This window comes from Ceratotherium simum, chromosome 14 (genome assembly GCF_057802395.1).
Source record: "Ceratotherium simum simum isolate JZ-2026a chromosome 14, ASM5780239v1, whole genome shotgun sequence".
In the NCBI taxonomy this organism is placed as follows: domain Eukaryota; kingdom Metazoa; phylum Chordata; class Mammalia; order Perissodactyla; family Rhinocerotidae; genus Ceratotherium; species Ceratotherium simum.
Window position 1 is genome coordinate 43,467,598 of NC_141913.1, and position 18,269 is coordinate 43,485,866.

At 36.6% G+C, this 18,269-nt stretch overlaps 1 protein-coding gene across 15 annotated transcripts in view; it reads right to left on the reverse strand.

Moving 5' to 3' along the window:
* TCF4 (transcription factor 4) overlaps positions 1–18,269 on the reverse strand; it is a 352,006-nt gene that overhangs the window by 35,975 nt on the left and 297,762 nt on the right. For all 15 annotated transcript variants that reach the window (XM_004422560.3, XM_014781432.2, XM_087439265.1 and 12 more), the window contains 4 exons: positions 16,492–16,625; positions 9,589–9,721; positions 1,466–1,533; positions 262–340 (listed from right to left, as the gene is read on the reverse strand). In XM_004422560.3, coding sequence (XP_004422617.1) covers positions 262–340; positions 1,466–1,533; positions 9,589–9,721; positions 16,492–16,625 — 414 coding nt within the window. The remainder of the gene's footprint in view (positions 1–261; positions 341–1,465; positions 1,534–9,588; positions 9,722–16,491; positions 16,626–18,269) is intronic.

Genomic DNA, 18,269 nt, shown 5'->3' on the forward strand with positions numbered 1-18,269 from the left:
TAAGAAAAGTTTAAGAAATACATTTTTCATATGGCTGTGTATTCTAAAAACAGCTAATTTTCAAGAAGAGTTTTGGATATAAATGGCTGTACCTTCACATGGCAGTCTGTCTCTCCCACTCCTTTCTATTTGTCTGTTCGGGTATGTTATGTTTTGAGCTTTTGGATGGAGTGAGTTTCCACCTACTAGAGCAGGAATTACAAAGCAGAAAGCAATCTCATAAACTGGTACTATGATGGAACGGGATTTAAAGTACAGTACCTGAGAGAGAAGGAGGAGAGCCAACAGGAGTTGAAGGGTTTGACGAAAAGCTGTTGTTAGTGTGATCTGGAGAATAGATCTTAAAACAGTGGGGAGAAAAAAAAAATCAAACCCTCATTCACTAGGAGTAAATCATCAACAATTTTTTAAACTACAAAGTGTCAATGCAATTTAAAAATGACCAGTTGCAAAATACATTTAACAATCAACAACATAGCACTGATATTCTAAAATGAAAAACTTAAGAATTACTTTAATTTTTCAAAAGAAGAATTACTGAGGTCCTATAAGATAGAGAGAAAAGAACTGGACTGGGGGGTCAGCAGACTTTAGTTCTAGTCCTTTCTCTATCATGGCTGTGTGGCCATGAGCAAGCCACGTGGATACTCTGAACCTCCCTTCCTTCCTCCACAAAAAAGAGGTCAGACAGCAGCATCTCTAATATTTTTGCCCAACTCCTTCTTCACTATGATTAAGGCATTTGATTCCAAGGCATAAGAATGCCCAGATTACATAAAAACTTTTACTTAGGTCACAAAGCTAATATAAAACAAACTTACTTTATGCTCCCAATGGTAAGAAAAAACCAACTGAAGAGATAGAATGGTGGAACAACAAATCTCCACTTACATTTGCAAACGACCGTGTTTAGCTTTTGAAGACAATAAATAAGATGGGTCATGTTGTCACTAGCGAACATGGGAGAAACGTTCAATTCTAGTGTCCTGGCAGTGGGAAGGCAAGGCAGAGACGCTAAGTCTCTGGGTGCCAGTTATGTGACAATGCCTCACGGACCTCAGTTATGGTCATTTTTTTAAAAATGCCTTTTCCAAAGTGTTTTAGAACTGCCCCTTGCAAAGTCAGTCCTAGCTGGCCAATGGGCACCCATATGGTTTTAGGGAAAAAGAAGAAATCAAGATAGAAAATCTCTACACCTAAAGGCGCTGAGAAAATCCACAAATCCACAATGGAGTACTGCTTAGTACCACCATGAGGAGACAAGATGGAAGAGACCAGCCATACACTGGAAGCTTCACAGCGCTCTCCTCAAATTTTCCAATGATCATTATGCAAGAAAGCTGGCCTTTCCAAAAACATCAAAGCTATTTGCCATTCATTTTCTAAAATTCCAAATGTCCACTTCTGATCAAAGTTCACCCTTCTACCATGGTACATATGAAGTCGAAAGTCAATATTTCCTCACCGAAGCAAGTGCTTTCCCCAGAGCATCTCCAGTCTGGGAGCTGCCTGCTGCCCCGCTTCCTCTATTTGCTGCAAACACAAAAGGCAGAATATGAAAAACCAGGCAGTGAGACGTCTAACAATTTTCTATTCCTGGTCCATTTACTCACAATTTAATTGCATTTTTAATGCTAATTACAACACATTAATCTTTAATTAGCATTAATTTGTTTGCTGAGGTAGATGTCAAATATATTCATGTTACATTTTTTACAGATAAAATATAAACCTGACACCTTGGTTTCAAGATAAAGTGTTTTAGTTGCTATTACTTTTCCCCTGTTGCTGATGAGGAGTTAGTGGGGAATGGTAGCAAGTGAGCATGTGAAGTTCATTGCAAGAAGTTTTCAGTACTTTCAGGTCTCTGAATTCCTCAAAGTTTGGGTTTTTTTTATATTTTATACACTAAATTGAATTATCTTCACGAATCACTTCTACCTTCTTTCAAACAAAAAAAAATGGATACATAGCAAAATGAGGTACTCCTCTCAGAGTTCCACAGTAAACAAAATAAAACAAAATGTCTGTAATAGGTTTGGCTTCCTAGGAGAGAAAATACTTTTAATATTTTAAATAGCATACATTCTCCACATATTTAAGTCTGTGATCCCATTTAAAAATTTTGAACTACTATGCTACTAAAGGTCAACATGGTCTCGAAATCCAGAGATAAAGTAAGTCTACATACTCAGGAAGCTACTTCTACCATCTTAAACACTGGTATTTTTACCTACAAAATAGATGAACAAAGAGTACTGTTAATAAAAAGATGTAGGTTCTAGTATATAATTCAATGCCAGCTCTATTTAACAGTATTAATACAATGCCTACAACATTTGATACGTTACATTTATTAAGGCCGCAACATCAGCAAATAGACATAGTATTTAAATAAAACTCATTAAACTCCAGGAGATATAAAATAAAAGGAAATTTTAAATCAGCTGATTAATCCAAGCAGAACTTCACTGTACCCTTATATAATTTTGAAAAATTCCCAGCCCTATCCTTGACCCAAGAGAGCATCCTTGCTGGCAAATGTGTATCATTGTCTGCTTCCAGATCTGTAAAATGGTGTAGTGGGGTCAGACCTCAAGTGGTCAAATTCTCTGCTTCTCTAGGTTATAATTTCATTCTCCTGACCTCTGCTTAGCACAGCTAAATTATGCTTGTTATTTTTGTATATTTACATGTGGGGTATGTCAGTTAGATAATCTTTTGCTATGTGCCTCATTTGGTTAACAAAATCGACGGCCATATTCATTCGTTAATGACTAAAACTGAAAGAAAACTGGTATGTGATTTAAAAAAACACACAATCACCTTCTGACAAAGCAAACCTATTCTTTCTCATATCACAAATTCATACTATTAAAAATATATCAGTTATTAGTACTAAGGATTATATTATAAGCAAATTCTTTGAAATGAGGGTCTGATATCACACAATTGAGCTAGTGGAAGGAATTCACAGATATCAAGAGAATTAAAAATACTTAATAAAAGAGAACTGAAATTATATCTGGTGTGAAAGTGAAAATTTCTGCATTAAGGAGTTCTTTAAAAACTAAAGACAATTCTAAAGAGAAAAAGATTTTGAAAACACAGAGAGCACTTTTTTCAGCATGTATTACCATGGTATTTGGGGGCAATTATATATATATTTTTTTCCTAGAACCAATATTATCATATATACCTAAAAATTAGATTTATCAGTCAAAATAATTTGAGATATCTGCTTGATTAAAAAACAGATCTTCATGAAATGAAAGTTCAGAGCCACATTGGAAAAAACTACATTATCTAACAAAGAACCAAAACCTAAATACGACAAGATACTGTTTCAATTACAGATAAAATTTGCTATAGTAGTAGCTTTCGAAAGATTAATGATTCCTTCAAACAACTTTAAAATGAGGATAAGTGTTTAAAAATATTTTTTCATGTAACCAAACAGAAGGAATTGAAAACAATAAACATATTTTAGGAACATTGAAAAAATAAATTATATATAACATAAAAATCACATTTTAGAAGAGACAAGATATGATCATTATGATTACTTTCATACCACATCTTTCTAATTAAACTTTCTATTAGTGCTTGTTTTAAAGAGGGAGATATTAGGACTCAGGAAGTAGAATAAAAATTAGAATCAACTCCTTACCTCATGTTGTCATGAAAATGTTTCAGAAAACTACAAAGGCTACTCATGGAAGTCACTGATAAGAACAGACTATTTTTTAACATGAAGCCATTCTACCTTGCAGCAGCTGGAGAGCCAAACCCATGGGCTTAAATTTCAAAGAGTTTATTGGGGCCAGTTTGCCCTTTCGCTTGGAATGCCTTTTGTTCTGTTCCAGGAAATGTCGGAGGAGACACGTTTTCAACAGTCCCTGAAACATGTTAAGCTACATGGGTTTTTCTCTTAAAGATTTCTCATTTTATTCGTGTGACTAATGTGTCAAAGGGCATAAATAATCAGAATGTGAATATCTTTTTAATTCTCAAATGGCATGATTTCTTTTATATTGAGTAATGGGTCATGCTTAGCAAAACACACTTCTAATCAAACTTGCGCTCATCAAGTCCACCTTTTCGTCTTTAATGTTACAGGACTTGATTACTATTCTAGACCACAGTTTTTGTCAACTCATAATACTAGAAATTACCAAAATGCCCAAATAGCAGAAATAAAGATAAAAACTAATGCCCCTACTTGGTAAAGACTGGATCAATTTCTTAAGTTATTTTAGCTCTAATCTATTTCTCTTGCTCAAGAGAAAAAATAATCAGTCTCTAAGTAGAGCTGTAACATAAATATGAATGGAAGATGAGCGGTTATGAAGAGGAACTGTAATTTTGTAGGAGGATTTGACACTGCTAGCCACCCAAGCATTGTTCAGATGGCTTGAACACAGGTGCTGTTGCTGGCTAGAAGATGGAGCAGAAGGGAGGGTTTGGTATCTTCGGCTACACGTTGGACCACCCTCGGTCTCAATCTCAGCTTTGGGGAAACGGCAATTCCCATTAGAACACACCCTAATCAAAACACTAGGATGAGCGGTGCCTGGGGATCGACTACTGAAAATCAGAATTTGGAAAATGTGTTACCCCTTTATTGCACACCCATAACCTCAGGCTGGAAACATCATGACAATATAAAAGGAATAAGAAATGCAATTCCTGGTGTATCTGCCTGAAAGAAGATGACTGCTTTAAAATTTTGTTTTTCTGAACTGTGTCCAAGTGACCCTCATGTTTTTAAACTACCAGAAGCAGCAGAACGATGCCATGAGCTTATCTATAAAGATGACAAAAGGAGGAGGATTTCCAGCACTCCCATTACATATAATTTTAGAATAAAAACTCAAATACAGGCTACAATGCACTAATTTTCAGCAGAAGGGACTCCTAGGAATTCAGGGGGGAAGTTGGGCCCCATAACCACGTGCAGGAAATGGACGAGAAGACTTAAATCAAACTAGTTTATTGTTCTCTGTTGGTGGTCTTTGTAACTAAGATGCCATGACACTGCCAGATAAAATTCATCTTACTCTTAAGCTCTGTGCCTGTTCATCACCCAACAGTATTTGAAGGCTCAAGATTCTTATAAAAGACAAAGTGAATATTATGTGACTATTCGAATAATTAAATTACTGTGAAACCAAGTCCTCAAGGGGAAACGGACATTATGTTTCCACTAGAAAAGCCACACACTAAAATGCATCATGTCATACAAACATGTCATTAGAAGTGAAAGCTGTAAGCCAGATTAATTCATGAACCAGATAGATATTCCAGGGTAATCTTTAGCATATGTTGTATTAAATCAATCTTGGTAGTCTGTTCCTTCAACACTGTTTGGTTTGAGGTTTAAAAACATGGGAAATACCATGAATTAGAAAGCAGGCCAGCTAAAGACTAATAAAACAATAATAGTTATTATAACCATTACGCTAGCTGTATGCCCAGTTCCCTCAGAGGGGAAGGGAGGGTGTGTAGCCCCAAACTACAAGGGGTCACACCCTGGGAATGTATACAAATGGTATCTCCCAGTGGGGAACCGGAGCACTGTTGTCTTTTAAGTAGTCTCAGGAGTCTGTGCTGTTATGGTATGGGTTCCTTTCAATTCTTTTGTTCAAAAAGGGCTATTGAATATTGCACGTAGGAAGGACATGTGTAGATAACAAAATGTATATGGCTACTCTCCTCTAGACATTTCTATCCTCTCTAGCTGGTGTCTAATCACTTAACAACACTTCCTCCTCTGTATGCATGCTCACCTGGAGAGGCATTGGACTGTTACTGCTTCTGAGATACACAGTGAAAGAGTTTCAGAATAAAGTTGAAAGGCTCTAATGGTGATAATTTCTGAAGCCCTCGGACTTAGCTTCTCTCCTTAACTGGGTGCTATACAAATTGAACTACTAAGAATTCACGCTGTGTCCTACCCATTATATTCATATAATTCCAGGCTACTTAATAGACCCTTCCAATTCAGAAATGTCTAATGTAATCTCCAGAGTTTGCTGGCAAGGCTTCAGAGAAAATTTGTGAACTATATGCCACAAGTAAAATATTTTACCCCATAATTCTCTCGAAAATCCGTGGGTGAATATGTCATTTAAAAAACATCATTAATATAGTGTGAGTAAGCTTTGTCCGTCCTAAGCATTTCTCAAAAAATGATACTGGGCATTAATGGGCAAAAAAAAACAAAACAAGAAACAACGGTCACTCTTCCAAGTCAAACACAAGCCATCCCAAACCTCAGTGAGCATCTTCCATCTTTGAGATGCCGAGGACAGAACCAGAAACAAGGGAGCATGATTCCAGAGAGGTTACCTTCTGATGGTTCTAGAACTTACATCTCACTCCACATGCATTTTGTTCTTCTATGATCAGTTCAGGACAATCATTGACTGCCAGGAAGACACATTATAACATGAAACTGAGAGGTGGGGCAATGATCTTCTTCTGAACCGAAAAAGCAGCTTCCTAAGACATCATCGCCATTTACGAAAAGATTGCATTGCCTTGCAACTTTTCACCAAGAAAACTTGAAAAATGTGATGTCCATGTGTTAGTGCTTGAACCCCATTCTTACAGCATTAGTATTGCTTACAGTCATGTTTTACAGAATCATGTGTGTAATCTCAAACATGTGTCAGGCTATGTGTTCTCTATTTACCAATTATTTAATTAGCTCTGTTTGTTCTTTGAGATACAGGCAATGTAATATTTCTTTACTTCCTGCATTTCAGAATGAGTGAATATATGCCAAATATTTTCAAAAGTCTACAGATGTATCCTATTAATCCATACTGTTTGTTAGGGAAGCATCATTAACATCAGAAGAGAAATCTTCTCTTTTTGTTACATAGACACGCTGCCATCTCTGACTTTTACCACACTCTAGTAATCAAACCAAAACCTAAGAGAATTAAAGCGTGAAGAAACATGAGCTACTTGGATACCGTGTAATACTAAGGCTTATTATCATACTTAAATTTTCCTCTGTATTTTAACTTAAGGAATTAGAGGACATATTATGTGAAGGGAGAACATTCTAGAATATTCTCCCTTGAAGTAATAACTGTATTTATATGCAAGTTGATAAAGGTCTGTTCCTCCAAAAAGCTGAATTATGTCTACTTATTTCCTGAAAAGATTATAAAGCTTTCTCACATTCTGCTAGCAGATTGTGGCAAGTACACCTATGATTATGGAATAATTTATGTAATAAAGTTGTTCCTAAAAACCTTCTTCTGGTTCCAAAAATCTCATAATTTTCCCTTGTAAAATTATAGCTCCTTAGTATTGTCTAAACCCTCCCTCCACTTAAACAGGGCCCTGTGGTCTATTTAAGTCAAGTCCATCTTTAGTATATAGTTGAGCCCATGAGTATGTAGAAGTCTACTATTGCTCCACTCTGGCCAGACCAAATGAAGAAGGAGAGTAGACATGCCTGTCCATCCACAAGCTAATGATGAGCCAATCAACTTAAATAAAGCAAATCCCATTCCCACTGAGACCCGTGGCTATGCTGACCACAGCTCAAGGAGGATGATTACACCATCTCGTAATATCTCTCTTCCCAAGTCGTAGTGCCTCTCTCCCAGGAAGACTGCTGTGCCGATCAATCAACAAAACTTTTTTTCAAACAGTAACTAGGTCTGTTCTCCTCACCTCAAGCTTTTGCTCCACCTTTATACCTTCCTAAAAAAGAAAATTACTCAAACCACAAGTAGACAGGAAATCTGTCATGTAAGAGGATGAATGACCGGTCATCCTTCTTTATACTAGACCTCATGACTACAGAAAGGGGCTTTCCATTTGTCAAACCACATTGAAGTGAAATATGCTTTTCTCACTCTTTCAGTTCTGCACTTCTTTCTTTCTTCTTGTTTTTCGAATCTGCCAAAACTGCACTGATAGCTAACAAAACTTCCCCATGTGACCTCTGTTCACAGCTCCCCAAGGTCAAACTGATGCAACACATTTGTAGAAGCTTTGTTATGAAAAGTTACAAAAATGAAACCCTCCTAAATTTGCTTCTTAGTGAGACATGATAGCGAAGGGCTGCTACATGGCTCATCTCAAGTGTGAAATATATTATTGAATAAGCAAGGAGTGTATTATTTAGGCAGAATTATATTTGCAACATTTCAAAACACACCTCTTCTCCTTCATCAAAAACTCTCCCACATAAGTGATTCACACCACTTTCCAAAGTTCTACAGACTCTCTAAAGAAAATGAAAAACACTGCCAAGAGCTAAGGAGATAAACAGCAGGCTTATTCTATCACACATTCTTCCCTCTAAAACATACAGTTAGTGTTCTCATCACTGACCCACTGGAAGTGATCTTAAGGCCAAGCAAGGTGTTGCTCTGAGCTAGAATCAAAGTAGTGGTGACCAGTGAAGTCTGAGGTTTTAACAAGTCCCTGGAGCATCAGGCTGTGCTGCTCATCTGAATGACAAGGTTATCCAAGGTGGATTCAGAAGGTGTGGCTTCCTCCTCCCCAACGGGGACTCTTTCCTGCAGGGGCAGCTGGACATCCTGCCTAGCTCTTCCCACAAGGGCAGAGGGCTGGTGGAGGAACCATCTGTCCTGGGGAGAGGACCACAATGGACATGATGAAAAACGAGAGGATGATGGCTCAGTTCATTTAGCAGCAGCATTCTCCTTGGGCCTTAACTCATCAGTAAATCTCCTTGAGAAAAAGCAGTAAATAACTTCTGGCCCACGGATGCCCAGGTGTCTCCTCTCCCATAAGTGAACAAACACTTCTTCCCCTCTGAAGGACTCCACCATGCCACTGTCTCCAGAAAGTGAAGCCATTTAGTTATCAATGATCACCTGTGAATTTCACATGAACTGGTCTGCAGAAGACAGTGGTGTGTACTGGTTAAGAGCTTAGCACAGCGACTGGAATTTGGGAAGTGGTCAATAACTACTACTAAGAGTTAATATGCCCCCTATCTCGCTAGTCTTCAGTGGTTCGTCTTATAAAAGTTCACTTTATTCGCTGTTGAGAGTGTGAGAAGCAAGGTAGTTTTGTTCTATTTAAACCCTTGTTCAATCTAATGACTCACATGGACAAAGCAGACAAATTTCATTTTCTTGTGACAAAAAAAGTGATTATGGGGGCCGGCCCGGTGGCGCAAGCAGTTAAGTGCGCGCGCTCCGCTCCGGCGGCCTGGGGTTCGCTGGTTCGGATCCCGGGCGCGCACCGACGCACTGCTTGGCAAGCTATGCTGTGGCGGCGTCCCATATAAAGTGGAGGAAGATGGGCACAGATGTTAGCCCAGGGCCGTCTTCCTCAGCAAAAAAAAAAGAGGAGGATTGGCGGATGTTAGCACAGGGCTGATCTCCTCACAAAAAAAAAAAAAAAAAAAAAAGTGATTATGGTCAAGCCAACGACCCTTTCTGTTTGGTTCATTTGTTTGTTCATTCAGTTATGTGACAAATATTCATTGCCCAATTGCTGTTCAATTATGAGGGGAAAAAAGAGGTCCCTTATTATTAAACCCTGACATTGACTGTCAGCATCAGAATCCGCATTTCCATGACTCACCCATTATACTGTCTGTCCCGTTGGCAGGAGGCGTACAGGAAGAGGTGCTGTAATGATTTGTACCACTACGGTGGAAAGTGGACATCGGAGGAAGACTGGAATTGATGTCTGCTGAGGAGTGTGATGGATAGCTCTGTAGCAAGAAGCAGAAAAAGGAGGCCATATTCAACCACAAAATATTTAGTGGGTAAGTTTTCTAATACTTCTTTCAGAACTCTCCTTTTTGCAATGGAGACAGCCCTTAGAATTTCAAAATATCCATGAATACACCTTGCTTAGATCTGACAGCTTTCGTTTTTCACATAATAAAATACAAGACACAGATAGTTTGGGTTTGCATCACCTGTAGAGGAATATAAAGGCAATGTAGGACACTGAGAAATGATCACAATGTTTAAATTGAAAAATTACTGCTTAAGAGTGTCCTCGAGAAGTCAGCAACACAAAAGACTATCTCTACTATTATTTTTTGTATGGCCTATCAATCAAGTAAGAGAGATTCCACGATATAACGAATAAAACAACATGATGACCCAGAGGGTTTACATTATACTTCATCCTGAACTTCTGGATACTAAATGGAAAAGAGTAACCAGTCAAATCTTCTTCCTGCCAAGTTGGATCATTTTTCTGAACTCTAGCAAGAACAAAATGGTAAATGAAAAATACAAAAAGCACTAATGATTAAATATCTCTCTAAAGCATCAATATGTAAAGCCTTAAATTAATGACTATATTGAATTAAATTGGAACAAATGAACTGAGAATGACTTACTTGATTTCTTTCCTTATATGACCTCTCCATTAGCAATCCACCATATAGCTAACTATGAAAAAAAAACACCATCTACACAGGAACATTTGGTTTAAGGTTTGGCTTTGAGTTCAATTATTATACTAGTTGCCCAAATCAGCTGCTTTTCTTGGGGCATATCACAGTGCCTGTAAGGTGGCAAATTAGTCGCTACCCATCCATCTGCTTGGGAATGAGCAGATCACCAACAGGGACAGTCATTTGTAAAAACACGTAGAGCTATTTTCCTTTTCAAGATAAAAAGTAGCTTAAAAAGTTATTCTCATAGGCATGTAAAAAACATCTCTTTACATGTTTGTTACAGACATGTAAAGCAAAAATATTTAAGTCAAAATATATTTTGTCTTTATATGTAATATATTAATGGGCTATGGATCTTTATTATATGATTATTGGAGATTCCGTTAAAATTAGAGATTGAATATGATGCTAAAGTCAGGGGTGCTTAAAGTGCAGGCATTTATTCACAAGGAGTGAACCCCACCCCGTCTCGGGATTTCCCTATTTATTTTGTGAGGCTCATCTTCGAGTTCTACCTCTTCCTTGAGGATTCCTTACTACTTCCAACTTTTCCACCATCTATTCTCTCTGAATCCCTATCGCACTTACATTCTGTACCATGCCATTCAACACTTAATTATACGCTGCCTTTCACTGCTTTCTCTTTCAAGTGCATTTCCACTTATAATGTAAACTCTTTAAGGGGAGGAAATAGAGCTCATATCTCTGCATCCCACAACTTGTGGTTGGGTGCTGAACACATAATTATCCCATATACTCAGAGAACAACTGGTTATCAGTTAGGATTTAATAAATAGTGGATAGAAATACTACTTATTTGAGTGAGAACTAAACAGTTCAGAAAATGAATCTACATTTCAGAGCTAGGTCTGCTAATGACATGGTGGATGTCTTTGAAAATATTACCTCTGCACAGCCCAAATAGTCCAACTGAAAAGTCAACTTCAGTGAAAAAGTTAAGATGATGCCCTTAAACCTTTCCAAGTTCCCAAGAATGCCTTTCAAACTTGTAAATTTCATGGACTTCTTTGCTTGACCAAAAAATTCCTCAGGCCACCTGTTAAACTCATTTCTACTTGCCTCTTACAGAATACTCCAAGTAGTCCACAAAATTTTCTCTAAAGAATGGTACAGTGGGCCCATGACATAGCACAGCTGACCTGAAAGACTGGATAAGCCATGGAACACCAGACTTAGAAGAGCTATTTCTGCTCGACAGCTAAAGACCATAATAATATGGAGAAAAAGAAACAGAATATGGAAAAAGAGGAATAAAAAAAAAGAGAGATGGTTTGACTTCATTTCTACACAGTCCTATTCCATGCCGAGTTTCTGAAGAAGAGAAACCTTATAAATCAGTCCCAAGTATGTAAAAATCAAAACAGAGGGAAATAATTTTGAAAAGTATTTAAATAACTATAATAATCACAGGATGAGAGGAAAAAGATGATCGCATCAGGGAGAATTTTTAGACCCTTTTAAACTTGGTTTAAAATGGGCAGTAATTCAAAATCTGACAAAGAGTTAATACTGAGTTCAGAGAATAAAAAGAAAAGTTCTTCCCCATAATTTTAATGGGGAAACCAACGCAATCCACATAAGTCAGTTATTTTTAGAGACTCATAGAAAATTAGGTGCTGAAAGAAATTAATGAGATTTAGAACTAGATTATTTTACGAGGAAAAGAATCTTGTAAACTACTGTCATTCAAAGACATAATAAATACACGACAGAGAATATTAGTGATATGTGAATAATGTCTCTTGTAGCATATTTAGAGATCAACTATAAGAAGTCCCTGTAGTCTCTCTCACTCCAGCTATTAATACTGTCTGCCCTGCTTGCTACAAAGGGAAGGGAAAGGGGAAGTATGATACGTGTTATGGCTTTACACGCCCACTATTTGTTTATTTATTTTTACTTATGATACCCAATTATAGTGTATTTGAAGTCTATTGACAGAGTAAGTGTTAGAAACGTTTCCATTAGTCATGTTTTTATTAACCTATGGGCTGATAATTCAAAGATTAGAAAATATAATAATTGGCAGCACATACTAAGAATAAAATCAAGCTTTGGGCTAAGGCGGGGTTTCACAACCTCGGCACTATTGCTCTTTTTTCCCAAGTGGCTCTATATTGCCAAACAAATATAAATATTTAACATGGTTAAAGTGTTCTTAGTAAAAATTCCAACTGTAAAATAACAACAGAACACATTTCTACATAGAATTATGTCAAGTCATCAAGGTAACTAATGCTAAAGGAGAAACATTTTTTAGAAGTCCCCTGACCTCTTTTTCTATGAGAACTAACTAAAAAGTTAAAGTGTTCCTAAATTTTTGGGTGAAAATAAAATATTTGAGACATTACAGAGTTGACAAGTTTACAAGTTTTAAAAGCATATAAATAAATAAGTAATAATGACAAAGGACATCTTAGATTTAAAAGATTGGATTTCATTTTTGTAACATATACAGTAAATAGAATTAAAGTTGGAATTACACTATGGGATGTAGAAAAAGGAGTTTCAAATATATATCTCTCAGTTTTTGTTTTCTTTTTTAATTTTTATTTTTTGGTATACAGTTATATAGCTATTTTAAGCCTTCAGCAGGAATTCAAAGAGTACACACACATATCCATAAGGTGGATGTTATGCTATAGCCAATTTTCAGAACCTATGGATTTTATAAAACCATTTATAAAGTTAAAAAGTTAAAAGACTTAAAGTTAAAAAGAGGTTTAAAATTATATGGAAATTATATGAAGTATCTTTTATTATCAAGTCAACCTTTAAAAATATTCCTACAGATTTTTTTTCATTCTCTGGGCCTACTGGCCTAGGGGTTATTATTATAGACTGCTATTGTTTGGTTTGGGTTTCTCAAATTAAGGTGTAAGGCGGGGGGAGAATCTATGTTACTGCTGAATTTATTCAATTTTTCCTTCTTTCAATAGTGTAACAAAAATTATTGAGTGCCAGATATATACCAGGCCATCAGCTAGGTGTTAACTGTATGGCAGGTACTGCTTTTGTGAAACTAAGATTATTTTCATCAGACATTTTATTCGATAAAGGCCTTTTGAAAATTTAGGCAATAGGCAAGTTATTCTTTGCTGGGGAGGCAGGGGCTCTCCTTTGCATTATAATATGTTTACCAGCATCCCTGGCCTCTGCACACTAGAATCCAGCAGCACCTACCCCCCAGCTGTAACATCCCAGTATGTCTCCAGACATTACCAAGGGTTCCCTGAGGGGCAAAATTGCCCTAGTTGAGAATCACTGGGGTAAGGGTTTATGTTACAAAAAATAAAAGACAATAGAACTTCCCTTATATTAAAATTCCAGACTCCTGGGATTATTTCATTCTGTGGTGGAAAGACCACGCCTAAACCATGCCAGACAGCAAGGACTCTATCCTATTTTTAAAAAGAACTCTGCCAAGTCATTCCAAACTTAAATCTTCTGCAACAACCCATTCCAAAGCTTAACCACAAACTCCATTCCTCTGAGTGATTCTGTATGTGTATGTGTGACATCATAGTGACTAGCTGTGGGATTGTGTTGTAGGGGCTGAAACTGTAAAGGAGATTTAAAGAATCAAAACCAGCGACTTGACAGTTGCTACTGAAATCTGTAGATTTTCAGCTCTATAATAATTACACATTCTATTATAATATAATATAAAGTGATGAAGGCAATAATGTTTCTAAAATGTTTCACCATTAGAGACAATACTAATTTGACTACATTATACCCAAAATAATCCAAGGAAAGCTCTCTTCTTTTTGTCAAACTATTCCTTTGTTCAGTATGGGACTGGTCAAAAGCTATGGATGAAATTGTAAGGAAGTATCATTATTTTCAAGTGAAAGGACACTAATTGCCTACTGTATACTCAAATTATTCTTAACCAGTGTCAGATTTTTAAAAGTCACTTCAGTTAGAGATTTTCGAATGGTTAAATATGAAATTACAATGATTACTAGATATAATAATTCAACAGCTTCTCTATCAGTGAGAAAATTCATCAGGATACATTACCAGAGACCTAATTCATTTACCCTTTTTTAAAACAAAACCCCTAATCACTAAGATCTGCTAACTGATCAAGTTAAGAATGAAAACCTTGTGTTTTGTGATGGATAAATGACATTACAAATATAGCATTTGATACAATCTATTGGGTTACTCCTTCAAAATGATCTTTTTTCATTGTTGATAATATTGTTTTGGTTCAACAAAACTTTTTCTAAAAGGACTGTACTGGGTTTCCTTTTTAAAATTACATTTTTGTGCATTTCAGCACATTTTAAAGATACCTCCCCCATGAAGTGAACTTGACTGGAATAAAATCAACCCACTTAGATCAAAATTCTAGAGCATGATAGGAAAAGAAGGAAATAAATATAGGAGGGAAGAAAAGTAAATGTGAAATAGACAACTCTTAAAAGGACTGAAATTCCAACATATTAGTATAGTGCCCAAATCTTTTATTTGTAATCAAAACTTTCCTTGCTCATAGGACACATGTAGTTTTGATCATGAGTTCCTTAGAAAAGTGGAAAATGATGATGGAGAAATAAAAATGTTAGCCAAGAAGAAATTCTAGTATGATAATAGTTGATATTTCTCTAAGCTTTCAATCTAATACCTCCAAGTAGGAGGTGGGAGAGGAGGAAATTTGAAAGAAATTCATCTGTTTACTAAATAAGTGCTGAAACTTGAGAAATTTTGTGATTTACACATTCAAACTTGAGAGATGATATAAAAAGGCCAATTCCATCTCTATCATTTGTCTCTCATTAACCGGATAAGCTAATTGATGACCACACAGTGTCTGTGTCACTAGAACTAACAAAATAGGTTTTTTCAAGGATATCAGAAATCTTAACTTCTGGAAGGTTTTAGGTTGTCAGAATAGGAGATAAGTCACCTCTTCTATATCTCTGGTGGTTGAGCAAAAGAGAGGAAAGACCACAGAAATCCAGAAAGCACAATTTCCTACATCAGAACAGAGAAAGAAACAAAAATCTGAGTATTAGGAGAAGAAAAAGGGACAAATTGCAAGACGAAGAGTAGTGATGTAAGTACCACTAAGGATCACCGGATTTGTCCTACCTTTTTGCATTTGCAGGATTAGAGGTTCAGACATTTTTTAAGATATTTTATTGCACAAGGGACTCAGTCCCACCTTATTTGCATGCCAAACCTAACTCATGATCTAGAAGTACTCTTTCCTCCATTTAACAACAGACTTAAGCGGATTCTGGGCTGTGGTAGTTTCTAAGGCTAGAAAAACACCAGATGAGTTGCTTCCTCCAGGATAAAGAGCCAATCTAGGATGGATGAGCATAGGTGATGGGCAGAGTGGAAACTTCAATAATTGAAAGAAAGATAACATTCTACAGCCCAGCAGTTTTCAGCTGGAGGGAGGCAAAAGAGAGTATCAATGGGATATTGCAGGGGGTGTGCAATTAAAGCTAAAATACTGAAAATTGGGAATCTGATCTACAGAGAAACCCCATGGTTGCTGTTACTGATGGGACTGCAGAAAAATGAGCTCCTTTCTTCGCGTGTGGCACACCAATTCAAAGCTGCACCAGCGACAGGAGCCACTCAAGGAGAAATGGAAATGCCCATGGGTGACACACATCACCTACCCTCAAAGTCTACTCGCTGTCATGTCACTCTGCCCCCTGCAGGATATCCTTCACAACTACAGACAGCAAAAAAAAAATAACAAGGAACTACCATAGCTGAAATTCTGCAACTCAAATACAGTGTGTATTTATGTACCAAAGGACGCGGACATTGCGATAAAGAAAGCACAGAACAAAACACAGTAAACAGAAGAACAATGACGAAAAGAATCTGGAAGGGCTTACAAAGGTGATCTGATTTAGTTATGTCTTTGATCACAGAAACAATACAACTGTAAGAATAATGAGTGTGTACCATTTGTACATTCGTTACAGAACCCTTGTGTACATGCACGGAAAGACGAAGGATGAGATTTAATAAAATAGCTGTGTTCTTCCCATTACCAAGTAAATCTGCCTTACCAAACGTTCGTGTGGATGCAGGCTGCAGTAGCTGCTAGACTGTGGAATATGAGAAGAATTGCCCAACATTCCTCCGTAGCCAGGCTGATTCATCCCACTGGAGGAGCTCCAAGGGTCACTGCTGTGATGGCCATCTGTAAAGGACAAAAAAAAACCATGACTTTTCTGAGGCATTCAGCCTTGCCTTATAGAATAGGGTTTTTTCATATACTTGAAAATGACTGCCTGTTGTGTATTCATCTTTGTGTTGGTTAGCCAATTACATCAGAAAGCAGTCATCATTATTTTTTTCCCAAGTGGCTCTATATTGCCAAACAAATATAAATATTTAACATGGTTAAAGTGTTCTTAGTAAAAATCCCAACTGTAAAATAACAACAGAACACATTTCTACATAGAATTATGTCAAGTCATCAAGGTAACTAATGCTAAAAGAGAAACATATTTTAGAAGTCCCCTGACCTCTTTTTCTATGAGAACTAACTAAAAAGTTAAAGTGTTCCTAAATTTTTGGGTGAAAATAAAATATTTGAGACATTACAGAGTTGACAAGTTTACAAGTTTTAAAAGCATATAAATAAATAAGTAATAATGACAAAGGACATCTTAGATTTAAAAGATTGGATTTCATTTTTGTAACATATACAGTAAATAGAATTAAAGTTGGAATTACACTATGGGATGTAGAAAAAGGAGTTTCAAATATATATCTCTCAGTTTTTGTTTTCTTTTTTAATTTTTATTTTTTGGTTTACAGTTATATAGCTATTTTAAGCCTTCAGCAGGAATTCAAAGAGTACACACACATATCTATAAGCTGGATATTATGCTATAGCCAATTTTGAGAACCTCTGGATTTTATAAAACCATTTATAAAGTTAAAAGAGTTAAAGAGTTAAAGTTAAAAAGAGGTTTAAAATTATATGGAGGGCCGGCCCCGTGGCTTAGCGGTTACGTGCGCGCGCTCTGCAGCTGGTGGCCCGGGGTTCGGATCCCGGGCGCGCACTGACACACCGCTTCTCCAGCCATGCTGAGGCCACGTCCCACATACAGCAACTAGAAGGATGTGCAGTTATGACATGCAGCTATCTACTGTGGCTTTGGGGGAAAAAATAAATAAAATTAAAAAAAATTATATGGAAATTATATGAAGTATCTTTTATTATCAAGTTAACCTTTAAAAACATTCCTACAGATTTTTTTTCATTCTCTGGGCCTACTGGCCTAGGGGTTATTATTATAGACTGCTATTGTTTGGTTTGGGTTTCTCAAATTAAGGTGTAGGGGCAGGGGGAGAATCTATGTTACTGCTGAATTTATTCAATTTTTCCTTCTTTCAATAGTGTAACAAAAATTACTGAGTGCCAGATATATACCAGGCCATCAGCTAGGTGTTAACTGTATGGCAGGTACTGCTTTTGTGAAACTAAGATTATTTTCATCAGACATTTTATTTGATAAAGGCCTTCTGAAAATTTAGGCAATAGGCAAGTTAAATCTGGCACTATATTTCACAAAGCTTTTTTTCACTGAGTTTTTACATCCAGAGGTTAGAATTCAGAAAACTGGAACAGTTTCAAGACAGGGAAGAATAATCTGTAGATTTATTTAAAACTATATCAGCAAAATCATGTCTGTGGTTTTGACAACTTAAGAATTTTAACTAGAAAATGGAAATTAAAGTTAAAAAATAAGAGGTTACATAGTAGTGAGCTTAAAATATGTTCCTGACAGTCTGAATATCTTTCACTTAAACTGCTTGCTTCCTCAAGACCTAA